Source organism: Odontomachus brunneus, unplaced genomic scaffold (genome assembly GCF_010583005.1).
Source record: "Odontomachus brunneus isolate Ranch 3 - 2012 unplaced genomic scaffold, Obru_v1 Obru_scaffold_015, whole genome shotgun sequence".
Lineage (NCBI taxonomy): Eukaryota > Metazoa > Arthropoda > Insecta > Hymenoptera > Formicidae > Odontomachus > Odontomachus brunneus.
Window position 1 is genome coordinate 491,094 of NW_022639465.1, and position 26,907 is coordinate 518,000.

Genomic DNA, 26,907 nt, shown 5'->3' on the forward strand with positions numbered 1-26,907 from the left:
TTTTTCGTACACTGTAAAAAAATGTTAATTATATATATATATATATATATATATATATATATATATATTTTTTTAACAGGTGCAATCACAAAAATAATAACATATCTGTAATATGAATTTTACATTGAAATAAAATAAAAAAATATTTTACATTGAAAGTCAAAATTGTAACATTTGTATACAAGATTTTTAATTATATATATATATATATATATATATATATATATATATATGATCTATGTATATAATTAATTAATATATATAGTTAATTAATAATTAATATATATCATATATATGAAGAAACGAGAGAAATTATTATTTCTTCCTGGAAGATTTCGAAATGATTCAAAATGATTTCGATTAATTTTGAAATGATAGGAACGAGAAATATTTTCGAAATTCTCGGGAAAGAGAAAACAAAAAGACACATCAAGCTGTCAGATGCACAATAAAAAAACACACGAAAAATATAATTCGCCAAAATGGTCCGACATAAATTAAAATCGTCGGATATTATTATCGCTGAAGAGACTATTTCGTAATTTCCATTACCGCACTTTCTCGGCGTTCTCCAGGCTGACAGACTCGACTGAAAGCACCGCGCCTCGAAGCCTGAATGGCGAAAACAACGGCGCGTCCAACGCAGGTAGTCGAGAGAACGAAACGGACGAACGAACGGGACGCGAAGAGGAGAGCTCTCTCTTTCCCTCCGTCTTTCACTCTCCTCACTTGGTGTGCTGCTTCGGGAGGTGCCGCTTCATGTGCAGCGCGAGATGATCGCTCCTGGCGAAGGAGCGCTCGCAGACCGCGCATTTAAAGGGCTTAGCCCCGGTGTGCTTGCGGTAGTGCCGCGTCAATTCGTCGCTCCTGGCGAATCGCCACTCGCATTCCGCCCATTGACACTGATACGGTTTCTCGCCTGAAACAGCCAACGGAGAAACGTGGATGAGTACGCGCACGCACACGGGTTCGACCTCCGAGCGCGAACGCGTCGTCAAGAGGCGACGCGTTATTAGTTGCAATTACAGAGGCGGGAAAATTATTAGAGCGATATCGATTCCTTTATCAATTTTCTCTAAGTGTTCCTTTCAATGAATGCCCGATTTCAGGGAATATATTGCAATTTATTATGTATCAATATCCCTTGTAGGCTTAAAATGATTATAGATTTATATTGTACAAAACGACTAAATTGTACAAAATGACGGATTATTTCATAGAAATAAACTTTCGCTAAAATAAATTTTCAAGTATTTTTTCTCAGTGTATAAGTCACTCATTATTTTCTATTTAATTTATTTTTACATGCAAAATATATCTCACAATAGAATCTAATATTATATATGATGTATCCGTCATTATTTATATGATTTAGTCAATATGAACCTGTAATAATTTCAAACTTACAAGGAATATTGATATATATATATCAGAATTATTGGTAATATTTCTTGAAATTATGCATTTATTGAAAAGAACAATTAGACAAAATGAATAAAGAAATCAAGATTATCCCAATATTATCTGATTGTAAATCTACAAAGAATATCGATGACAAATTATAATATTTCCTGAAATTTATTGAAAGTAATAATTAGACAAAATGAATAAAGAAATAAAGATTGTTCCAATAATTTTTACACCTCTGTACAGCGCGTTCGGCGTATATGTCAGTTACGTAACTGTACTCTATAAGACTGGCAAAAGTATAAACTTATGAACTTCTCGCTCGCTGCCGATCCTTTGTGAGAAGCCGAGTGGAGCAATCGAGAGCTTCAGGTAACTAGGACGACGTGATGTTTTGTCAGCGATAAAACTAATACGCTCTCAAGTACTCTGCTTGGCCTCAGATACGACGAAACCGAAACTTCCTTATCGTCGATGGTAGCCGGTGAGAGCGCAGTCTGAAGTAGACGGCCGTGTGTCAAACGGCCTGACTGTAGGGGATTTGAGGAAAGGAGATCAAGGAAGCGACTTATATATCGCGAGAAAGTGACATTCGAGGGATTAACCCTTCATTACGACGCATGCTCCGCAAGTGTAATTCCGAGGCTGTATAATACTAGTCAAAGATATATCGTTTTTTGAAATATACATACCCAGGTAAACTTTGCTTTGTGTTACCATATCGTTTGAGCAAACTTTGACCGTTTTCTTCGTGTTTCTATTTCAATTTATGTGATGAATAGTTGCTGCCAAATTTACGTATACTTGAATTATTACACTGAGAGAAAAAATATCTAAAAAATAATATTTAGTTGATAGGTACTAAATAATAACATATTTACTTAAATCTAAATTTTTTCATATAAATAGAATAAACAATTGCTCTCACGAGAAACTAAGGTTTTAAGGAAACGAATATTTTCTTATTTGAAAAATATTTTATACCAGTACAGAGGGATCTCAATACGTTATTACCTAATAAATATTTCCCGTTTTATAGACATTTTTTCTCTCAGTGTACGTAAATTTGGTAGAAACTCGTGTACACTTGTTGTCTATCTAGGTAGTCTATTGTTTATATTATATATATTTTCAACAAAAATATATATATAATATATATATATATAAATATATATAAATATATATAATATATAAATATATATAATCTTGAATGCAGAATATATATCTACAATGGCCGATCAGGTGCCTAAGGTAAGGTGAGGAGCGCCCGCGTCTACTGAAGGGTCGGTCGCAGACGATCGTTCTTCTGAGGACGCTTTCTGATGACTCGAAGTCGATATTTTTCTCTCTCCTTACGCGCACGATCGCTCCAGAGCGCGCGACTCGAGCGACGTCCCGAGCGAGAAGAATTCCGTCCGAGTTTCGAGAACGGCGACCTATTAGAGAACAAAGCACTGCTCTTTGCGAGATAGCTACGGGATGTGGTATACTGGGTATATATACCCTCTCGCGCCTCTCTCAGCTGCGAGAGATGCAGCGGTGTGACCTTTAACTGTACCTGCATGCCGCAACACGCTCACCTGTATTCTAGCGCAATCGCGCCGGCCGGACCGCGCGAGCGCGAGCAGGCCGAATGCGCAACGACTAATGCGAGCCAACATGCCCGCATTCCGCTCGGCTTCGGCCGATTATCGGAGAATGCACCTTCCTTATTGTTATTATGCTCATGGCGCATTTAGCCCTCACGAACGACGGCCGATTAAGAGGCCGTGCGCGCGCGAATCACGCGAGCATATCACACGTCACGAGCGTTCGGCTCGTGAAGCGAGTCCGCGAATTCGCGAGATCCCCCGCAGCGACATTGTGTTGTAAGGTACACGGGAAGAAAAAACATGTGGTGCACATAGCCAGGAAGATTTAGCTGTGAGCTGCATCACAGCCTAAGTATCTTTGTACGATGGTCGTGTGTATGGTTGATGTGACGTGTATGATCCAGTTTGGTGCATCAGCTACATCAATGTAGCGCGTGATCTGGTTGTGGCAACTAGAAATCGATTGAGGAACCATTTACCGTGGATACGTTCTGGTTGGAGCAATCAGATATTGTCACTGCTGCAACGCCAGTAACTCGGTAATTGCTCAGTAGTTGCAGCAATCGCGTAATTAGTTGTTTCGTATTTCACTGTGGAATCTGGTTGGCATAACCAGATTTGTAGGCTAGTTATACTCTCTTAAGGTGAATCAGTGAAAATGTTCTTGATTGAATCAGCAAGAAGAGTAGTTCACTGCGACAATCAGTGAATATTCATCGATTCTCAGTGGAAATTCTTCTACTTTACTGCTCCATCTTATATCTCTCTGATTTTGACGCATGGAAGTAAGACTTCACTGCCCAATCCATAATACACAAAAATTCGTTATATTCTGTGCCAGGATATGTGACTCAGTTACTTTGATACGTCAACTACATCAAAATAGTCGCGCGTGATCTGATTGTAGCAACTAGAGATGGGTTTAGGTGACATTTGCTGTGGATACATTCCACTTGGAGCAACCAAGTATCGTCATTGTTGCAACTGCCAATAACTCAGCCAATAACTGCCAATTGCTCAGTGATTGGAGCGACCACATAATTAGTCGTTCAATATTTTACTATCGAATCCAGTTGGCATAAGCAAGCTCATGTGCGGGCCAACCATACTGTTCTCTTTTTCCGTGTAGATTCGAAAGATCTCTGAAGTCTTCGAAGACTCCAGAGAAGTCTCCAGCAGAAGTCCGCGGCCCGTAGGGTCCCCGTTTTAGACTCACCACATCGTCTCCGGAGTGCACCTTACAAATTACAGACTCGACCCTTTCTAAACTCACACGCCGTTCCGCCTGCATCGAGCGTTGCCTCTTCGACCCGTCTTCGCGAATTCGATCGCGAGGAAAGATCTTCTCGCGAGCGAGCGCGTGCGAGCAAAGGCGATCGAGGTGGGATCGACGAGAGAAAGAAGAAGATAGAGAAAGATAGATAGAGAGGGGGAGGGAGGGAGAGGGAGAGAGAGAGAGAGAGAGAGAGAGAGAAAGAGAGAGAGGGAAGGAGAGAGAGAAAGGAAACGGGGAGAGTGTGCGGAGGGCGAACAGCGCCAACAGGAGAGGAGAAGAAAGAACTCGATAGCTGAGAGATACACCCACGCATCCTCCTAGCTCGTTCTTGTCCCTCTCGCGCTATACGGAGACGACCCTAACCGGTCTTCGCCGCCGCCCTGCGCCGCGCCGGGCCGGACCGAGAGTTGCACCGCGGCGAGTTGCATCGCGCTGCATCGCGCCGCCACGCGACGCACGGCCCACAAGGAACGGTACTACTACCACGAGCACCATCCATTCACGGTATCGCGCGTTCGTGAGAATTCCACCCGCGGATCTGCGGCGAGCGCGCGCTCGCTCGCCTACCTCGGCGAGAGAGAACGAGCGATCTGCTGCTTGCTTGCTTGCTTGCTTGCTTGCTTGCTTGCTTGCTTGCTTGCTTTTCGCCCGAGTTTCCCTTCTTTCGTCTCCCGCAGCTCGACTGACTCGTTCTCGTTCGACTCTTTGAGTTGACAGTCGAAAGAGGACACAGTCGTAGGGCGAGAGTAATCTTTCTCTCGTGCTTGCTCTCCACAAAGTTTGCACTTTCAGACGGGGTTTGGGTATAGGGGAGACCGGGTCTCTGGAAGTCACACGGGTCAGTTGTCGCAGAGCTTATATCTCACGTAACAAATGGAGGAGTGTATCCTCCTCTATAGTATGAGTTGCTTGTATCACGTCAGCTGAGTGTAACGGCTTACGGCATGAACTTCGCATGTGGTATTTACTAGCATTTTTTCAACATTGGACGCGATTGAGCAAGTTTATTCTTGTCTCTATTTTTATTGATCCATTGGTTTTGGAATTCTCTGGTCGCAATCTCTCTTTAGTTCTGAGAAATGTTATGGTTCCAATTAATTTTTTTCTTGCACTTCGGTAAAATTTACTGGAACATAATTTATGAATACAATATGTTTTAATTCAAATGACCATTCAGGCTGAGTTGACTCAAATTAAGGAGGATTAATTGTCACGCATTGCGAGTCCATCAAAATTTGTGACGAGTATGTCTTAAGTTCACTATTAAGAGAATATTCTTAATAGTGGAGGATAATCGTTGTTTGAAAGAAGAAAAGCAAGCTGAACACTCGTTTTTCTCATCGATATTATAGTCTACATAACTTTAGCCAATCGACAGAACGGCGCAAAAATCTGCAGAAAGTACATACAATTTATCCCGCCGGCTGTCAATGTGTTCATTAAGACTCCTCGTACTTGCTGAAGTGTATTTTTTATGTAGAAGAAAATTCCTCGAGTTCTCCTTAGCGGGAAATCGCAGCCGAACATCCTCACCTCCGTGCCGCGAGATTGCAGGCGTCATTTCTCGAATTCTTCGGTTTGCGGTATCGCAAGGTTGCGCGCGCGCGCGCGCGCACGAGAGAGAAAGAAAGAGAGAAGAGAGACGAAAGATATTGCGTTAACCGACGTGTTTCTGCATGAGGTGCGACGTCGGAGTCTGCCGGAGTCGATCAGCCGGGCGACACCTACGAGCCTCCAGGCGTCCCCGTTAATTTTGGATCACTTTCACCCGTGGCGCGCTCCGCTCGGACAAGTTGCTTTCCAAATACGCTTCCTAGCCCTACTTTGCTCCAGATTTCTTCGGAGCCACCGACGACGGTGCTTTCTCGCGTGGAGCGCGGTCAATTAACATCGTATACGATTAGCGATAACGCGGCCGAGAGCGGCTACGATTAATCATAACGCTAAGAGGATTCCGAAAGTCGGCGCGACGCCTCGCCGTTCCGCGAGAAAGAAACCTGCGACGCGAGAACGCGACGGGGACTCGATCGGGATGTAGTAAAAGTTGTATCTCGACTCGTGATAATTTGCATTATTCATGATATCGACGTTATATTATGCGTATAATTGGTCGGACTTTTACGTATCCGCGCGGGTCGCGCACCGCGTCGCATTAGTCGTGCATTAATTATTATTATCATATTATTCCCGCATTATTAAATCGATGAATTACACGTATTAATGTCGCGCCTCTTTGATTTTCGCGGCAACATTACTAATGAGTTAACGAAGTCACCGTTAACGACATGCTTACGGATGAAAATGACCCAATTTCACAGCTGACTTTTTTTACTCGGAAAATTATGCCAAATCATTCGGTGATTTCGAAAAACTGGTAAAATGGTAACTTAGAAAAAATTACAGAAAAAAAAAAAAAAAACTTTAGATACAAACTGTATTCTTTATTCTGTTCTAGCAAAATTATTGTACTTTATTCTGTTCTAGCAAAATTTGGACTTTGGCACGCATATTAACTGTAACTACGGAAAATAGATTTTTTACCTTTCAGATGTTTCTCTTCTATTAATGTAACTGAGTAATCGTCACGATTGAATTTTACATCTCTGGGCATGCCGTTCGCTGGCTCGACGTGCGCGCGCGCGCGCGCCGCCGAGGGTTCATTCACGAGCCGACGACCGATCGACCGACCGACCGACCGACCGACCGACCGACAGACAGACAGACAGACTCGGGGAAGGAGGGGGAGGGGCCACGTGCCCCCTTCGGAATCCTCCGCGTCGCGGAGCGTGTTCTCCCCGTGTCCCGGCGGCGTGTACGCGCTCGCGACAAATTGAAATATCCCCGGCGCAATCCCGCGAAACCGATCGACGCTTTTCAGCGGATCTGCGACGGAATGTCGCAAGAACTGGTCGGCGGACACGTCAGCTCTCGTAGAAGTCGCGGCGTAGCGGGTGGCGAATTAATTCAGCCGTCACCGCACGGTATTGCGCATTACGCGAGCGGCGACAGGAAGAGAGGAAGAGGTGGGGGAGGAGGAAGCGCACTCTGAGAAGATACTTGAAAATTTGCTCGCGAGATGTAAAGTTTATTCAGAAATTAACTTTTCTGCAAAAACTGACTTTATTACAGGTCGAGTGGAAACTAACTTCACTTCGCCGGAATGAACTTTACATCCCGCGCGAATAAATTTTCAACACTCTCTTTCCTTAGTGTGGAGCAGAAAGAGGAGGAAGTGCCATCGATCTCTCTGCTTAAAAAATCCGATAAGGTTCGATGGAAATATATACAATTGGAATACTATGTGACTTTATCTGGACTTATCATTTCTCTACCGGAAATTTCTGTTTCTCACACTTCGGCTCGTATAAAAAAAAAATTATCAATTTCCTTCGTTTTATATCGTAACTTACTTTCAACGATTATCGGAATACATGTGCTTTTCTATATGATTTTACCACTTTTGGCAAAAAAAATCAGTTACATTAATAAAGAAAAAACGTCTGAAAGATAAAAAATGTATTTTCGGTAGGTACAGATAATATGTGTGCAAAAATCTAAATTATGTTAAAACAGAATAAACAGTTGCTTTCGTGAGAAGAGCAGATGGTATTTTAGGAAAATACATATTGTCTGTTTTGAAAGGAAGCACTTTCTCAATATGTATGCGTAGAAATATGTATATTGGTACAAGAGAGCGAACATGTTATCGGTAGAGCCATCGAATAAATACTTCTTATTTTTCAGATATCTCAGAGTGTAGATAGATGTTTCTTATCTAACTCCATCAAATTTTTTTCCCGCAGAGTTTGCCCGCCATTCGTTCCGCCGTTTGTTGCACGACGCGCCGCTCGTTTCGATCGATTCCAGACGATGACACGGGTTTTACCGCAAAAAGCACCCGAGGTATCAATTCGAAAGTGGTACATCGCACTTAAGATGCCTCCGGCTTGCATTCCGCGAGAGACTGCCGCGTAGGCACGTGTGCGGAAAGCACATATCTCTCTCCGTCTTTCTCCACCTATCTCCCACTCTGCGTCTCTCTCTCTCTCTCTCTCTGTCTTTCTCTCTCTGCCGCTTTTTCTCCTTCGTCTCCCTCTCTTGCTCTCGCGTGCGCTCCGACGCGTGTGGGAACCCAGCATGCGTGTTCGCCCAGGTAGCCACGCGGCAGTGTTGGTGCCGACGGTGTCGGTGTGTTGGCGGAGCTTGGACACGGATAGGATGTGGGTCGGTCGCTAGCTTCGCTCTACGAAGCGGAGAGTCGCATACCACGAGCTTCTCATGCGTCCCTTATACGTTTACATATGATAGAAGCGCCTTTGCGCGACACCGCGCGCGCGCGGTGCTCGTGGAGAGAAACGTTGTGGAGATGGAAACGAAGAGCGAAGAGGAGGGTAAGAGGGGAAGAGAGAGAGAGAGAGAGAGAGAGAGAGAGAGGGAGGGAGGGAGAGAGGGAGAGAGAGAAAGAAGAGAGAGACACTCGGGACCGCGCCCTGCCCACGCCGAGTGCTCGACCTCGCGCTTTCGAACTCCTCGTCTCGCTCCGTAGATGAGCTACATACCTAATTACCGGAGAATACACACAGGCCCCTCCCCTTAATTCTAGCGTCCGCACGCTCGCGTTAGCAACAACGTATGTGATTCGCTGAAACGCGTTCTCACTCACCGGTGTGTATCCGCTGGTGAGCCTTCAGATGCGAGCTCTTCGTGTAGACTTTCGTACAACCTGCGAAAGGGAGCGGAGAGTTAAATGGCGAAATTGGCGCAGACGAGACCCCGTCGTCGATCTCGTTCTTGAGCCTCGGCGAGGGGGAGGTTCGTCATCGTCGTCGTCATCGTTGTCGTCATTCGCGAGGGCTTCCTCAACGGTCCGAGTAACACAGTCGAGTGTACAGTGGGTTGCGTAACGGTTTAGACACAATGAAATCGGAAGTTCAATAAACTGCCAAATTCAGAGCCACTACACTGTGTGATGGGCTTGTCCAGTAATTACATTCCAGAAATTAAATTATTGATTTTTTTTACTATTATTATTATTATTAGAAATATTGTCATTATTAATTATTATTAATATTATTACTTATTATTATATTCGCTGTTCTTAATTATGTTATTGTATTATTATTGCGTAAGTCCGTTGGTAATGACTCCCAATTTTGACAGTTTGTCCCAAAACTTCGTGTTATTATCTATTATCGTTCATTGTTTTTAATTATGTTATTAATTATATTATTATCGCATAAGTCCGGCGACGACGACTCTCAGTATTGACAGTTTAGAGAACCGCCGGCTTAATCGTTCTGCAGCCCAGTGTACAGTCACAATAAGCCAAGCAAGAGTGCTCTCACCTATGAAGTCGCAGTGGTGCACCCGGCGCTTCTCCAGTTCCGGATTGTTCCGCCTGTTGAACCTGGTGCTCATCGACGGCGGCTGAATCCTGTGGGCCGGATTCAGGATCGGCGGCTGGGGATACGGGGGTGGCGGCGTCCGCCTAGGTGGACCGGCGCCGATGGGCGAGCCGGGGTCGGAGATCGGTGGCGTCAGCGGCGAAATATACATCAGCCTCGTCATCGAGCCGTAGAGCGGCGACGTCGCGTTGCCACTCGCCTGATGACCGCCGGCGGTGCCGTGATGACTCGTCGTCGAGTCATTGTTGCTGCCGCCGCCGTTGCTGTTGCTGTTGTTGCCGCTGGCACCGTTGACGGCGTTGCCGCTGCCGTTGCTGCCGGCGTTGCTGCCGTTGCTCGCCCTGTTGTTGTTGGTCCCGTTGTTGTTGTTGTTGTTGTTGTTATTGTTGTTGTTGGTATTGTTGTTGTTGTTATTGTTGTTGTTGTTGTTGTTGGGGTAGCTCTTGAAGAGCACCGTCGTCGTCGTCGTCCGATGATGGACCACGTGCTGGACGCTCGAGGGGTTGGGGTGCGCGCTCGAGAAGCTCTGCGCGGCGGGGTTCGCGGCGGGCCCCTCGAGAAGGTGCAAAGTCGGCGGTGGCGGCAACGGCTCCGTCTTGATCTCCACCGGGGACAGCACCGGCGGCGTCACCTCGTCCGTCTCCATCTTCACGTGGGGCTGCGAGCCCAGCATGTCCGCGTTCTCCGGGTCCAGTTTCTGGATGCTCGACGTGATGTCCTCCCAGAGCGGCGGCCTGAGGAACACGTCGTCGTCGTTGCCGGCCGGCTGACTCCTGGCGGAGACGAAGCTGGCCTGCGGTCGGCACACCGGGCCGCCGACCTCAAAGAAGTCCTCCATGTGCATCGACTGCTCCCGCGCGTCCCTCTCCGACTCATCTTCGTCCAGCTTCTGTAGACGATCGAGATCTTGCCTGCACAGCAAAGTGTCCAGATCTGACGTCTGCTGGGGACAGAATGACGAGAACTCGTATAATAATTGTTAGGATTGTGTTGCAGTAGCTCTTCTTTTTATACGGCACTTATGTTTATTACACACATGAGAGAACAACGAAAGAAAAATACGAAAGAGGTACAAATTATGGAATTATGAAAATTTGCTTAAAACAATATGTCATGTAAAATATGATATGAAAGTCGTGAATGTAGCTCAGCAATCAATTTGTTGCTACATTAATATAACAAAAAGGTTACATTGTTGCATGATGTAAATTTAATAATTGACAAGACGAATTTTGACCATTTCTTCATAGATTTAAACGAATGAAAGTGTATTATCATATTCAGCGAATCAAAAAATGTAAAATTACGTGTATAATTTAAGGTAAAAGTACCAATGCCAGAACACATACCTAATCTTGGACATTATTTTTGTTTAGGTCTTTAAATACAAATAATTAAGCTTTTAACATATATATGTTAAAAACTTACATATTTGTATTTAAAGACCAAAACAAAATATATTATAAATATATATATATATATATATATATATATATATATATATATATATATAAAATGTATATACAAGTATTGAGTATATACATACATTCCATGTTAAAAGTTTAAGTATTCGCACTCAGGAACCAAAACAACAGGATGTCCAAGATTAGGTACGTTAAGACAAATTTTATATCCGATAAAAAATTAACAAATAGATATTTTCGATCAAAATACTAATGAATTTTTATATCCAATCAAAATTAATCGAATACTTCCGATCATAATGGCATTTCAGCAGATAAACCGATCAAAAAATTATGAACCGATATTTTTCATCGGATATTTCCTGATCGGATACAAAAATTCGGTATTTTGATCAGAAATATCCATTTGTTAATTTCATATCGAATAATTTCTCTCAGTGTACGTGTTCAGGAATTGATACCTTTACGTTACGCTACGCTTTTAAGATTAAAATTTTAGGCCTGTTTTGCCCACCGTCCTTTTCTTACAATATATCACTTAAAATCGATATACTTTAAAACTCAATGTACTTTAAATATGTTCAAGAAATACTGTCGCTTTTGCAACTTTGTCCGACTGCAATAAAACGGATAAGAGTTCGGACAAGAGTCAAATTAGAAAGTGTTAATTCGATCTCTCCGCGGCTTCTGCGCGAGCTACGAGCTCCGAAGCTCTCCATTGCGACGTAAAAATCGCCCCTCGATTGCGAGGACGTTTATGTTCTCGTCGTGGAGACGGAAGTCTTAAAGTCCGACACTCGGGCACATTTCCGGTGGACGGAGTCTCAGAGGTCTCGAAGGCAGCGAGATCCACCGACGACGACGACGACGACGAGTGTGCGTGTGTCGGAGAGTCGTAAAGATCGCGTCGATGCCGTAACTCTTTCAACCCCTTCTCGATGCTTACATTTCCGGCGCGAGAACAATATCGACGCTGACCATCGGCGCGGGCCGGGAGGGGGCTGCTCCTTGTACAACCACGCCGAATGTTATGCACCAAGCGCGCGCGCGCGCTGTACCGAGGTGGCACTCGTCGTCGTCGTCTCTCGTCGTCGTCGAGAGAAGAAAGGGGAAAAAGGGAAAGGGCGAACGAGCAGGCCGAGCGCGGTGTACCATCGGACGCGCGAGGGCGGCGTTGCTCGTGTACAAATCATGCGAAGGATGACGCGGCACCGCCAGCCTCCCGCGTTCGGTCTTCCGTCGCTCCACCTCGCGCGTGCTGGACGTCGTAGGGCGTTGCATGTTAACGGGGCCCCGACACTGGGACCTTCTACGCGCGTATCACCATACCGCAAGTCACTCACCCTCCGTCCCTTCCTCGGTATACGCGTCTCGTTCGCGGCATTAATTATAATAATTATTATTATTATTGTTGCTGTATGCGGCCGACACGTGGTGTCGAACGAGAGGAACATGACACTCGGGGGGAGAAGAAGGAGAAGGGAAGGAATCTTATTATCAAATGGCTCTTAAGACTCGGATCGTAGAACGCAAGCGAGTGAACAATTAGAGGCGATCGCAAGACACTCGTGTTAGGTTTTCATTGTTTGACAGTGCAAATGCACGCGTCAAGATCGCTTCGTAACTCTTTCAAGCGCGGCACAACGAATCCGTCTTTCCCGCGTCAAATCTTTCTTACGCTGCAAAAACTGATTTGTTAAGGCCCGACCTACAATAGATGGAGTAAGGAGTAGGAGTAGGAGTAAAACGAAATGAAAATAATTTGTTTCGTTTACTCTCTTATTCCAGCTCCTTACTCCAGCTCTTATTACTTGATTCAGGCTTACTCCATGTGATGTAGACGGGCAAACTTTTATCGGAGTAAGGGAGCAAGGGAAATAAATTATTTCCATTTCGTCTTACTCTTACTCCTACTTCTTACTCCATCTATTGTAGATCGGGCCTTAATTTAACACGTTTCATGTGTCCCAAATCATCCACTCTCATTTACGTGTAAATTTAACACGAAACAGGCGTGTTAAAAAGTGACACGCATAATATGGAAAAAATTAACACAAGAATTTAACACTTGAATACCGTTAGGAATCACAGGTTGTGTTAAATTGACATATTTAATATGTCCGACATGGATTATGTCAATTTAATATTTTCATTTCATCAAAACCATAGATTAATACTTCTCTCAAATGTTTAACGTTTTATTTTAGTTAATTCAACATTACACATATGTCAATTTAACAAACTGTGATTTCTGACGGTATTCAAGTGTTAAATTCTTGTGTTAATTTTTTACATATTATGCGTATTACTTTTTACCATATTTGTTTTGCATTAAATTTACACATAAATGAGAGTGGATGATTCGAGACACATGAAATGTTAAATTTAACACATCAGTTTTTACAGTGTATAATTTATCATTATTTCTCTCACGGAGAAAGATGGTCAAAAATTTGTCTGGAATACAAAGTTTCTGTCCATAAGAAAAAAATTTCACTCTAGTAAAGCCCACAAATAAATTTTCAAGTATTTTTTTCTTAGTGCATCTTTAGGCGATGCTGAAAACATTGTCGACGGAATACTGACATTTTTCTGTAAAATTTACGTATTGGTTGAATTACAAATGCTTCTACGCAATAAACGCAAAAATACGTGCAAAAATAAGTGGAAACATTGCTCGATTTGTGACGAAAACGAAAAAAAAATGTTTAATGTAAAGTCTCAAGCTGTCAATTGTATTTGCCTAATCCAAAAGCTCCGCAGCTTGTACATACCGAAAGGGTAGATGCTCCAAGCAGAAAAATTTTTAAGAACATTGTTGTACTTTCGCATCTAAATTCGGAAGCTTAAGAATATCGGAAAAATTTGCAGAAAGATTTTTATACATGCCTGGTTAGGTTTTCCGCTGAATATGGTAAAACAAAGCAATACATATTTATGTTCTTATGTATAAGAAATATAAATAGGATAACGTGATTGTGTTGATAACGATTGTGTCTGCATTATCGACGTTTTCGAGTTTGTCGTCGACTTCAACATCCTTTTAAAAATGAACGGATATTACGAGTGATTTAGTGTTACGAAAAGTACTTTCTCAGCTAGAAAAGGAATTATTTTTCGCAATACTAATATAAATCTCTAATATAGACTAATATCTCTAATATAAATCTCTACACTGACACTGTTCTGTTTAAAGCGGGAAATGAGGATAAATTAAAAGAAAATTTTTAGTTTAACGAGAAGGATGAATTTGTCGCTCAGATAGACTTTCATGATTATTCTGTCTGAACATTTATCCTAATCAAGTTGATCTTAATCAATTATCTGGTTTGTTTAAAGTGATGTTCTCGAATGAAAAGCAGCATGTCATATAACGCAGTGTGACAATTACGACCTTATTAACAATAAAGATTATTAATAATTAGAACTTTTTAATGATTAGGATACGATAACATCAACTTATACAAACCAGATAACTGATTGGGATCAACCTGATTAGAACTATGGGATAAATTTCTAGTCAGTATTATGACGTGAGATATTCAATAATAGAAATTCTACAATATTTCGTTTTCTATGAAGATAATGTCAAAATAGATGAAATCATAAAAATTCAGATGATAACTGATTGGGATCAATCTGATTAGAACTATGAGATAAATTTCTAGTCAGTATTATAACGTGAGACATTCGATAATAGAAATTCTACAATATTTCGTTTTCTATAAAGATAATGTCAAAATGGATGAAGTCATGAAAATTCAGATGTAACAGAACTATGGTTTCCATTTAATATGGAAGACGAGTGGTTTCAAGGGCAGTAGATACCGCTTACTCGCTCTCTGAATTTCTTGGAACAGAATCTCGCTCAAAACGAGCGAAAAGCAACGTTGGGCGTTCATCGATTAAAATTTCCCAAAATAATCAGCAAATGATTAAAATTAATCAACCATCACTAATTTTTCGTTCCACTTCTCGAGTGAAGTTTCATTCCAAGAAATTTAGACAGCAGATCAGAGCTGAACGTCAAGAGCTATAGATTTCTCGTCGAGATGGAAAGAAAAAAAAAAGAGCCGCCCGCACATCGTTCCGATCGTCAACGGGCTTCGCCAAGAGACGTCGGTAATGATTCATTGAAAAATTTCGCCTGGCAGTTTTTGAGCTTTCGATCGGGGTTGCTCCGGGCGGCTTTGTTGGCGCTCGCCAGTGATTTATGAATTATTTACACAATGAATAATTCATCGCCGGAAGATTGGTACACTCGCGCGACACTCGATCGTACCTGATATGCAATTTGAAAAGGAGTTTTTGCGCGAGGGTACGATACGGGGCGCGCGCGAAACATTATACTTAAATCTGCCGTAAATCGTGGCATATCGCGTGCGCGTCGTGTCGACGAACGATAGCGCCGACGATCGCGAAGGTACCGATTTTACGAGCGGCGAAAGGGCAGGCTGGAGAATTTACTTTCGCGACCAAAGAAAGGGAGAGTCGCGGCCGGGCCCGGTCGAGGGACTCGGGGCCGCTGTCATCTCCCGGCGATTTCAATTCTCCCGACGCTCCGCGAGAGTAAGAGAGAGAAAGAGAGAGAGAGAGAGAGAGAGAGAGAGAGAGAGAGAGAGTAAGAGAGAAAGAGAAAGAGAGATCTTTTATATTAACCCATTAGGCCCAAGAGAAAACCGCTAAGGATAGGCTTTCAAAAACCATCTAAATTAAAGCAAAACATTGAAATTTATTAAAAAGTGAAACAAAAATTTGTGTTGGATTTCAAAATTCAAGATGGCGAACCAATATGTTGGCCCGAAAATTTGAAATTTTGACCTATTTGAGTGAAAATCCGTATAGAGGGGGTTTGGGGTTCGCTGAGCATGAATATGCACTTATTTTTTCAAAATTCGTAATGGCGGATCCAATATAGTCGCCCAAAATTTGACATAGTTTTGTTATTTGGCGGAAAATCCAACCAAATTATAAGCTACCTTTCGAAGGTGTTTGTTTTGGGGCAAAACATGATACTTTAGCAGACTGTAGAAGAATGGTTTTTTGACTTTAAAAATCAATATAGCGACCAAAAATTTTTAATTTTGATTTATTTCAATGAAAGTACGTTTTGAAAAATTAAAAAAAATAAGTGCATATTCATACTCAGCGAACTTAAAACCCCCCTTATACGAATTTTCGGTCAAATAGGTCAAAATTTCAAATTTTCGGGCCGACATATTGGTCCGCCATCTTAAATTTTGAAATCCAACACAAATTTTTTTTTTCACTTTTTAACAAATTTCGACGTTTTGCCCTAATTTAGATGGTTTTTGAAAGCCTATCCTTAGCGGTTTTCTCTTGGGCCTTAATGGATTAATTTATGTTTTAAAAATTCACAAATTATCTTTATTTATTTTTCATTTCCATTTATGACTTTTAATATCCATTTATACGTAAAAGAAGTTAATAAATATTAACCTCTTAGATACTGTACGCCACTATAGTGGCTTTCGCATATCATCTTTCTGAACGGTACGCCACTATAGTGGCTCATTCTTATTTCTAATAAATTATAATTTATTCATTTAAAACTGTATTCTAATGTACTTGCGTAGTGAAAAGCATTACCAGACACAAATCGCAGTGCTGCGTTGAACTTTGCCGTACAGCTCCGCGGAAAGTCCTGCCGTAGCTAAGAGGTTAAGTTTCATGAATTCTATGAATATTCCTCCTATTTTGGTTCGCATATATATAATCTCGAGACCAGTCCCGGGATTCCGGAATCGAGTCCGGATAATCCTAAAATCTCGAGATCATAAATCGTATCCGGGATTGGAAACTTTAGTTTCCGCGGGCCGGACGCGACAATTATTTTCCTCGACTGATTGCTTGCATGACCGAACGATGATTTGGAGATTGTATCGCTTAGGTATCGAGGTCTGAAGTGCGCAAGGTGGACCGGACCGAATCGTGTCGGACACGCGACTCGTAGAGCTATAAATAAGTTTTATAGCGCGTATCCTCTTCCTCCTCTTTCCTTCTTTCTCTCTGTCTTTCTATCTTGAATTTTATTCTTCTATAAATTATTGTTGCAAACAAAGTTGTCAACGTAAATTCGTACGCTCGAAGCATGGCTCTCTGGGCTTTGCTTTATCAATCAAAACAACGAAATAGCCGCGCGGATTTCCGAATTGACTCCATGAAGGTCCAAAAAATGCAGTGCAAATTTTAATTAATTAATTAACCATTAATTGTTAGAACAGATAGAATTGAAAGCCTAGATCAATGCTGATTGTCCGTCGATTCACAAGGTTCTTTGGACCAAAATAATCGGCGAATCAACGGATAAAATTAATCAATCGTCACATATAAAATCACAAATAATTTCATCGGTTGATTTCAACTGATTGATAACATTAGGACCTATGATTATTGTGGAAAATCGAACTGGACCCCAATTAGATCCTAAAGTATTTTCTAGTATATGCAGATTTTTCTGTGTGTACACTCGAAATTTGATCCTGCTTTCAGCGTTTTACTGTGTTCCATTCAACACCTGTTTTGATATTTTGAAATCTACATCAGCATCTTTTGATTCTATTTAACCTACTCGAGTCAGAATTTTGATCCTACCTTCAGCTTCACTATTTCATTCAATATCTACATTGATATATTCTGAAGCCTATAATACAACCTATTTTGACGTTAAAGAAAGTGAAAAGGAAAACGGACATCAGAGTCAAAGTAAGAGTAAATTGTATCGTTGGAATTTATTTTAGTTAGCTAACTTACAAGTAAATCAACCCAAAAGTTACACTCTGATTTCTTTCTTATTTGGCACGAATGTAGAAGTATAAAAAATATTTAGGTCATATTTTCTCATTTTGGCCCACTTTGAGTTTCACAGGCAGCTTATAGCTTTTTAATGTTGTCACTCCTATCATCAACAAGTACAACAAAAATGCATAAGAAATCAAATTTAATACAAGATATAGTTAAGTAATTTTAACAAAATCGGCATAGCTGAGATACAAACTATCCTAAATTCCTTTAGCCGAGATTTCAACCGAAATATTTCAAATCTGTGCCGAATTAATCAAAAACGGTTTGAATCTCGATCAAACCGAGAGGAATCTGGCAATTTTAATTACAATTTTAATAAAATCGGCATAACTGAGACACGAACCATTCTACATTTTTTTTAGCCGAGTTCCAACCGAAATATTTCAAATCTGTGCTGAATTAATAAAAAATGGTTTGAATCTCGACCAAACTGAGAAATTATTTGTATAAATAACTTTTTTCATGTTTAATTTCATGTTGTATAAATAACTTTTTACATGTTTTGTTTAAACATTTTATTATTTATACAAATAATTTTACACATTTCACTTCATATATTCATAATTAGCAAACTAAAAACGCCTATATTTTGTACTCAATTTTATTTCTTATGCATTTTTGTTGTATTTTTGTTTGATGATAAATTGCGTAACCATGAAACTCAAAGTAAAGCAAATGACCTAAAATATTTGTTGTACTTCTACATTCGTGCCAAATTAGAAAGAAATCGGAGTGTAACTTTGTGTAGATTTACTTGTTAGTTTCTACAGCGTTGGAGAATTCCAGGTTTAACATAGAGTCAAAATTTCGACTCGGCTGACTGCGCCTAAATAAAGCGATATGTTAACGTCGCAGCGCCAGTCACCTGCGATCGCCTCCGCGGCCGCGTTCATTGGACGTGTTAAACGGCGCTTACGCGAAAACCGAGTTTGACGTCCCCGACGCAAACACAATAAAACACGTCGGGGATTGCGCCATCATTACGTGCGAGAGCGCATACGGAATCAAGCACATTCGTTCGAGACGCGCTTTAGTGCGTGCGTGCATATATATTCGCACGTCGGCGCGCGCGCGCGCGCGAGAGAACGCGTTTCGTAATTTTCTTTCTCGTTCCATCGGGGCCCGCGGTGGGCCCTGCCTCTTTTCCTGCGGTCTCGTCATCCGTCTCTTTCTCGCGTTGCGATAATGATAGTGCGGAGCGCGAGCAAAGTTCGTCCATCCGGCTATTAATGCGCGTAATCATAGAGCCAGGGTCGCCGGTGTTAATAATGCGTTTTCGAATCTGTCGGAGCGAGAACGGACACCCACGCCGTCGATACTGCGTCGTCATTATGCCGGGGATGCGTGTATGTGTATCTGCATCGCGCTGGCGCGTGTGTGTGTGTGTGCGCGCACTCCCACGCGCGCGCGCGAACGCGAGCGCACGCTACGCTAATATCCTTCGCTTGATTATTCCAGTTGATCGCGCCGGTATCGCACACGGCAACAGCAACGTCGTCCTCGTCGTCGTCGTCGTCGTCGTCGTCGTCATCGCCGCCATCGCCGTCGACGACCGCGGCGTTGTAATCCTCGGAAAAGGAACGATTCCTTCCCCCCTCGACGCGCCAATAAATCCAGTTCGAGATATGATCCGTTCTCCTCCGGCTCGATTAGTATGCCGTCAATAATTCCGGAGCACGAGGACTTACCTCATTTCTCCGTCTGCCGTTACCTCGCGCAACGGAAAAGCTGCGCGGGAAGCGGGAAAGTCGGGCGTGCTGTGGAAGCGCGCCGGAGAATACCGCGAATCCTCGGGGAAATTAATCGGCGCTTCTCGTTAAAGGTCGGTTTATACCGAAAAAGTAGCAGCGACAATACTAATAGCTAATTGCTAGTAGCAAAAAGCTAATAACAAAAGTGTTTTTAGTGAAACCATGTTTTCCAGAAAACGACTTACTGAATGCTTTTAAGCGCAAGTGTCATCGACAAAGTTAGAACTATTTACTATGATTAAACTATTAATGGCAATATTATTGGCGAAAACTGATATTCTCGAATTTATTACTATTAGAATTACTATTATTATTACTATTTAGAATGTGCTTTTAAGCGCAAGTGTCATCGACAAAGTTAGAACTATTTACTATGATTAAACTATTAATGGCAATATTATTGGCGAAAACTGATATTCTCGAATTTATTACTATTAGAATTACTATTATTATTACTATTTAGAATGTGCTTTTAAGCGCAAGTGTCATCGACAAAGTTAGAACTATTTACTATGATTAAACTATTAATGGCAATATTATTGGCGAAAACTGATATTCTCGAATTTTTTCAACGAAGTTAAGAGACTTTAAGCGGTTGATAACACCTATTAGCAAACATGGCTTTGATAAGGTTAACCCTGATCCTAATCAATTCGCTAGTTTGTACAAAGTGATGTTATCGAGTCCTGATAAGTCATGGAACGCAGAGTGGCAGTTCTTATTTGTAACGAGGATTATTAATAATTAGGACCCGCTTACCTTATACAAGCCAACTGGTTGGGCTCAACCTGATCAGGACCACGGGATAAATTTCTAGTCGGCTTGACGTAAGCTGATCTTAACATTGAACGAATAAAGCACGCGAGTTACATCATTATATGACTTGCTTCTGCAAAAACTGCTTCTGCAAAAAATGTCGATATTCTCAAGTGACTCTCAAGTGTGCTCCTCTTCCTCCCCTTTCCCCTCTTGCCCCGTCTTCTCTGTGTACCTTCGTTGTTTAATAAATAGTGAGACATTTCCGTGATAAAATGTACACCCGCTTATCAAACGCGATTGTGTAACGTCTTCAGCGTCTTCGATACGGCGTCTCTCGCCGATAGATAACGCGCGAACCCCGCTGAGTCGCGCTGCTTCATAATTACATCGGAAGCGCACCGCCGGCGAAATTTATCGGGCTGCAGCCGCGGTGATAGATAAACGCAACGCGGTCAAGGAAGATAGATGTGCGGAGGAGACGCGAGGCGACGCGAGACGACGCGACGCGAAGCGACGCGACGCCATATCGTGCCGCTTGCTGGGGACGAAGAGCGAAGGTGAAAACGCAGCGCGCAGAAGCAACTTCAGGCCGAATCAATCTGGGGAGGCCACACCCTCTGACCTAAAGCCGCATTATCGCGATAAACGCCTAGGAAAATGTCAGCCATGAAGCCGCCCCGCGAGTGACCTCGCGCGAACGGTCTCGCCGGGCGAAACGCTTATCATCGCCGTCGCGAATTCGCGCTCAATAATCGTGGCCGCGATCACGTGACGCGATCACGCTCGAGCGAGCGTGCACGTTCCCGAAAGAAGAAGGCGCGAGGGAGAGATCTGTCATATCCTACCGCGGCGGACTATCGCGTCGATAGCGCTGACCTCGATCCAGCGGGGATGGCGAACGCGAGCCCGAGGGGTCGCTCGCGTTCGCCTTCGCGCCCCGCGAATCATTCACGGAAAAAAAAAGATCTGCTACACATGGACAACTAACATAATTGGCTGTATTAGCCACTTTTTCTTTGCTGCAGGAGCCAATTTCCTTACTATGATAACAAGAAAATCTGTTCCTGCAACAAAAAAGTAGCTAAAGCAGTAAATTATGTTTAGTTGTCCATTTGTAATAAATTTGCTACGTTAGCCACTTTTCTTGCTGTAAGAATAGACTTTCCTGTTACCATAATAAGAAAGTAGGTTCTTGTTGCAAAGAAAAAGTAGTTAACACAGCGAATTATATTTAACTTTCCATATGCAGCAAATTAGTTTGTTGCTGCAGCAAATTATTTCAGATAAAGATTCACTTCAAAAAATTCCGAGAATAAATGATTCGCTTATCTTCCAAAGAAAATATTCCGTAATACCCTAATCAAAATTTTGGCCCTATGTTAAATCCTGAATTCTACGTAGTAGAAGCTAAGTTAGCAAAGTAGGTTTAATTCTAATGGTACACGGAGAACAATAATTTTGCTCTTTTAGCAAAATCGTCGTTGCTATTGCATATTCGTAGTGACATAAAAAAAATTTAGTTAACGTAACTAATTTTACAAATTATTCGTTATCAGAGCAGAAGTAGTTTCGTTGCCAGGATAGAAAAAATTTGTTGAGTGTATCTATCCTAAGAATCACATTAATTTGCTATTGATCCAAAATAATGTATCCTTAGCAAATTTATTTGCTATCGGAGCAAAACTGCTCATATAAATCCATAATGGTTCTTATAATAAAATAATTTGTAGATTCAGCAAATTATACCCAGCAAATAGTGATTAGCACTCTTAGCAAATCTTTTTGTCCATATAATGACGAAAAGATTTTGCTAGACCAACAGAAAATTTGCTGGGTCAGCAAATTATTTTTTTCCGTGTACAATTTACTCCCACTCTGACTCTGATGATATCCGAAATTTCTCTTTTTGCTTTCTTTAGCGTCAAAATAGGTTGCAGGCTTCAGAATAGGTGTTGAATGAAATAGTGAGGCTGAAAGTAGGATTAAAATTTCAACTCGGACAGATTAAATAGAATCAAAAGAGGTTTATAATTATTTTTCAGAGTATCAAAATAGGTTAAATGGAAAATTCAATTTAATTCATTTTAATTCAACAAGACTGAAAGTACACTGAGAGAAGAATTTAGTAAATATTATCAAAATTTGGTTACTATTACTAAATGATAGACGTAAATAATAGCGGGCCAAAACTATGGCAATACTTATTAATTAATTTAGTTCTGTAAAATAAATTATTTATTTGACAGAAGTAAAATTTATTTGCTTCCAGAATATATTTGGTAAATAAAACTTATTGAATAGTTGAGCAAAATAAGCGATTTTGTAATAGTTACAAAATTTTTGATAGGTTCAACCAACTATCTGTAATAATAGATATTGAAACGATGTAATAGCTGCAAATGAATGAATTTTTCGTTGTGCTGCAACAAAACATACTTATACTGGTAACAAAATATAACTCGTACCTACTGAATTTTTTATTATATGGGATATAATGATTTCATAACAATTATCAAATATCTGCTCATAACTGTAATATATTTCATATTAAATATTTAACATTAAGTAACTATTACTAAATTATTTAATTGATGTTACTGTGAATGCAATTACGTCATACTCCCGATCTATTAAATATTTGGTAATTATTATCATATTTAGTATTAGTTACTAAGGATTCAATGAATTTCTGTAACTAAATGCAGTTTGTTACAGTTACCAGTCTTTTCTCTCAGGATCAAAATTTTGACTCGAGGCACTCCTCTCATATTGTTTCCCTCACGACAAATACAAATGAACGAAACGCCCAGCGAACTATATTGCCCGTCTTCCTAACCCTGGCTTCAACCCCTACTCGATATCCACTAACGATACGATTATTACATGACGCGCGGACGGCGATGGGCTTCGCAGAGCGCTCGTTGGACGAAACGCGTGCGGAAACGTCGTTAGCCGAGGAAGAGAGCGGAAGAGACGGAGGCTCGTTCGAGCTTCAGGCGGCCTCATCGGGTAAGGACCGACGCGGGATGCACGGCACGGAGGTCCTTTGCATCTTCTGCTCCTCGAGGGGGCTGCGCATACATCCACGCGTGGTGCGTTACGGCGCGGCGCGGCGCGGACACGTAGATTCTATCTCGCCATTCAGCCGGCTAGGTAATAAAACTCTCGCGTCCATTATTTACTTGCATTATCGTTACTTTACGCCCACGCGGACGCGCCGTATTTATGGTGAAATTATTCAGCATTATTTCGCGGATATGAATGAGATGATGGCGGCAGATACGGCGTCACGCCGGTAGGATAAGTCCGTGCGGCGCGTCCCGCGAGAGAGATCCTCCGAGGCGGAGAGCGAGGAGGAGATCGCGAGGCGGGTAATCGCGCCGAGATCGAGATCGAGCGAAGATCGCGGTCGATCGCGCGGCGCGAGCGAACGGCCGATCGCGGCCGATCAGCGCGATCAGGGAACCGAATTCGCCTCCCCCGCGGGCCGATAAGCGAGCCATCATCGACACTATCGCCGCGTGACGAGATTGCCGCGGGCGGGCCAATCTGTTGGAAACCCTCTGTCTGTCGGAAGCGTCGGTCTATCGGCTAAAACTGCGGCCGACGTCGCGATGAGGTCGAAAGGGGAGGAAAATCGATTCGTACTATTGCGCAAGTGCCTCGAAAAGGACGGCGCGCCGATCAGGATGAAGAGACGGACGCGGCAATGGCGATGGCGATGGCGGCGGCGGCGGTAGGCAAGAGAGTATCATTGTTCTCTGTATACATTTCGTAAGTAGATTGGCATTTGTGATGCAAGTCGAGCCGCGCGCTGCGCTGACCTTTAAACGACTTTCTTTTAGGCTACGCGTGACTTGATCTCGGAACTCGACTGCTCGATTCCCCCTCGTTCGCCGACGCGAGAGTGATACGCGCAGCGCAGCGCGGATTCTGCGTACGTTACATACGCTCGGTTCCTCGACGATTTTTACACTTTTTATCGAGTGAAGCTGCAACGCTTCAAGCTGTCAGGAGTGACAGCGACATCGCGTTCGCGTAGTAATGCCTCATAGAAATTTCTCAATATTTTCCCAAATGCAGGTGATAGATTCCAATCAGAATGCCCAACTTTGTTCCAAAATAAATTATTCCACCACGATACCTACTGAGAATCCCATTCTTGTCTGAAAAGATGAGTTCTTTGTCTAAAATCGGAACAGAAATAGAAAACTCAAACTTTTTTAAGTATCTTCTGTTCAATTTTGGTTTAAATTAAGATCTAATTTAGAAAAAATCTTTGGAAAAATGTTGGGTGGACCAAATAGGATCCGTCTGTGTGTGTTCCCCACTTAGATTCGTATATTTAAAACATTACACAGAATCTGCGTAAATTTTCTATCCAAAACTTATGATTATTATAGAAAATCGAGCTGGATCCCAAAGATTTTCTACACGGAAATCGATTAGAACAGAAGCTAAAGTGACATCACAGAGCGTGATATTTGTGAAATTGGTAAGAAAAGATCTACTTTAAACGAAGAGAAACATTATTTTGAAGAATAATTTTTATTCGTAGTGTCTCTTGTGTTTCTTATTATTGGCGCTTCAAGATCAAAGTTGAACTCCAGAGAAGACAAGGCAAACATGATAAAACACACAATCGTGGATAAAACAGTGCAGTAAAGTAAGAGATAAAAAGAGCAGAAAACAAGAAATAAAGAGTACCTTGTAAATTAGACTAAAGATCCTTGAATCAGAGTCTGACCATAAGACAGCTGGTTTTGATTGGTCCGTCATATTTTGTCAAATTCCATACAGTATCCAATCACAGTACTCTTATCACAGTAAATTAGGTTAAGGAGAGATAGACAAAGAGAGAGAGATTGGAAATATGTCCCTCTCTCTCGTAGGATTTTGATGAAACCGCAATCCAGAATGGCCAGACTCTGATTCAAGGATCTCTAGATCAGGCTTTACTCGCGTCGAGGCGCGAAACAAGAGCGGCGAATGTCGCAGAGCGTGCCGCTCGAGTGGTGTCGCGCGAGATTTCGATTCTGAAATACCCGCGGACCCGCGAGAGTCGCAAGGTTCTGCGTGCGCGACGCGCGATCCTGATACCGTCGGAGATACCTGCTCGCCCGCGAGTTATCGTTCCGCGACTAATTACTTCGCGCACGGAAATTTACGCCTCGGGCTCCGCTCGCTCGCTCGCTCGCTCGCAGTCCCGGTACTCGACGAACCTCGGAATTTCTCAGCGCCCTCGACAACTCGATGCATAATTCTTCCTCGTGATGAAATCGCTTGGATTATTACCTCGAACGAGTGACTTCAATACGAGATATGACGCGGCGACTTGCTTCTCTCTCTCTCTCTCTCTCTCTCTCTCTCTCTCTCTCTGTCTCTCGACTTATCTGCACACGAGGACGGCGCGCGTCATCGAAGATAACGCCGGCCGGAGGATTCTCCGGCTTATCGTGAAATTCGCGGCGCGATCGAGACGACGTCCGTCCGCTAATCGTGACTCGTGCCAGCCCCGTTCCGGCCGGAAAATTACTTAATGAATATGGACATGCAACGCATTATGCCGTATTAAAACGCACGTGCGCGTAGGCACATCCCTCTCGTCGCGCTCGAGTTTGACAACCACGCTCGTGTTACCTCAGCACGTGGCACACGCGTCGTCGCCGTCGCTCGGGTCTGCCCGCCAGGTCGAGACCCTCTTTCGCCCCCTCGCGCGAAACACGTGCGATGGCTTCGCGATATGGACGTTTTCGTCGCTGTTTGTCCACGACCTTTTACGAGTCCATCGCGCTGCATTAATCGAATAACCAGTGGAGGTCAGAGGCGGCTTAATCGCCCGTCATAAAGTCGTTACTCCGCGATGTAGGCGCTCGCGCGACCCACCGGCGCGGTTAATTCACTTTGGGCCCGCCAACCACCCCCGCGAGTACAATCGCTCTCGCATTCTGCGTGCTTATTTTGTAACTTCTAACAGCAAAGTTGCGCTATTAGCTTCTTCTCTCTCTGATACTGACACATATATACATAAAAGTATTACTCTACTAATAATAAGAGTGATTTCTCAGTTTACTTTCCTTTCCTTAGTCTCTAACAAAGAATATTTTCTTGGTAAATTTTAAGACACAATCATCAAATCATCAAATTTTAGAAAAACTCATTATCATTTAGCAAAAGAAGAAATTTATTTTCTTTACAAGAATATGATAAGACTATCATAGAAGAAGTTGGTTCAGCTGTGTGCAGTAAGCAAATAGAATGTTTGTGTTTTCATTTAATATTCTTCATTTATTCGAGACTCAAGTTTTCCTTTAACAGTCTTGATTAACTAAAATTCAGAATATTTTCTTGGTAATAGTCTCACAGCGACTTCCAACATACTCCTTTTTACAGTTTTACATTTACAGTTATATATATATATATATATATATATATATATATATATATATATATATATATATATATATA

At 42.3% G+C, this 26,907-nt stretch overlaps 1 protein-coding gene across 2 annotated transcripts in view; it reads right to left on the bottom strand.

Moving 5' to 3' along the window:
- Positions 1 to 255: 255 nt before the first annotated feature.
- The window catches only part of LOC116841298 (AAC-rich mRNA clone AAC11 protein-like), a 102,047-nt gene continuing 75,395 nt past the window's right edge, over positions 256 to 26,907 (bottom strand). The window contains exons 2-4 of one of the 2 annotated variants that reach the window (XM_032809072.1): positions 9,621 to 10,623; positions 8,939 to 8,998; positions 256 to 919 (exon numbers count right to left, since the gene is read on the bottom strand). In XM_032809072.1, coding sequence (XP_032664963.1) covers positions 726 to 919; positions 8,939 to 8,998; positions 9,621 to 10,623 — 1,257 coding nt within the window. In that variant the 3' untranslated portion in view covers positions 256 to 725. The remainder of the gene's footprint in view (positions 920 to 8,938; positions 8,999 to 9,620; positions 10,624 to 26,907) is intronic. The other variant, XM_032809073.1, reaches the window with a different exon arrangement.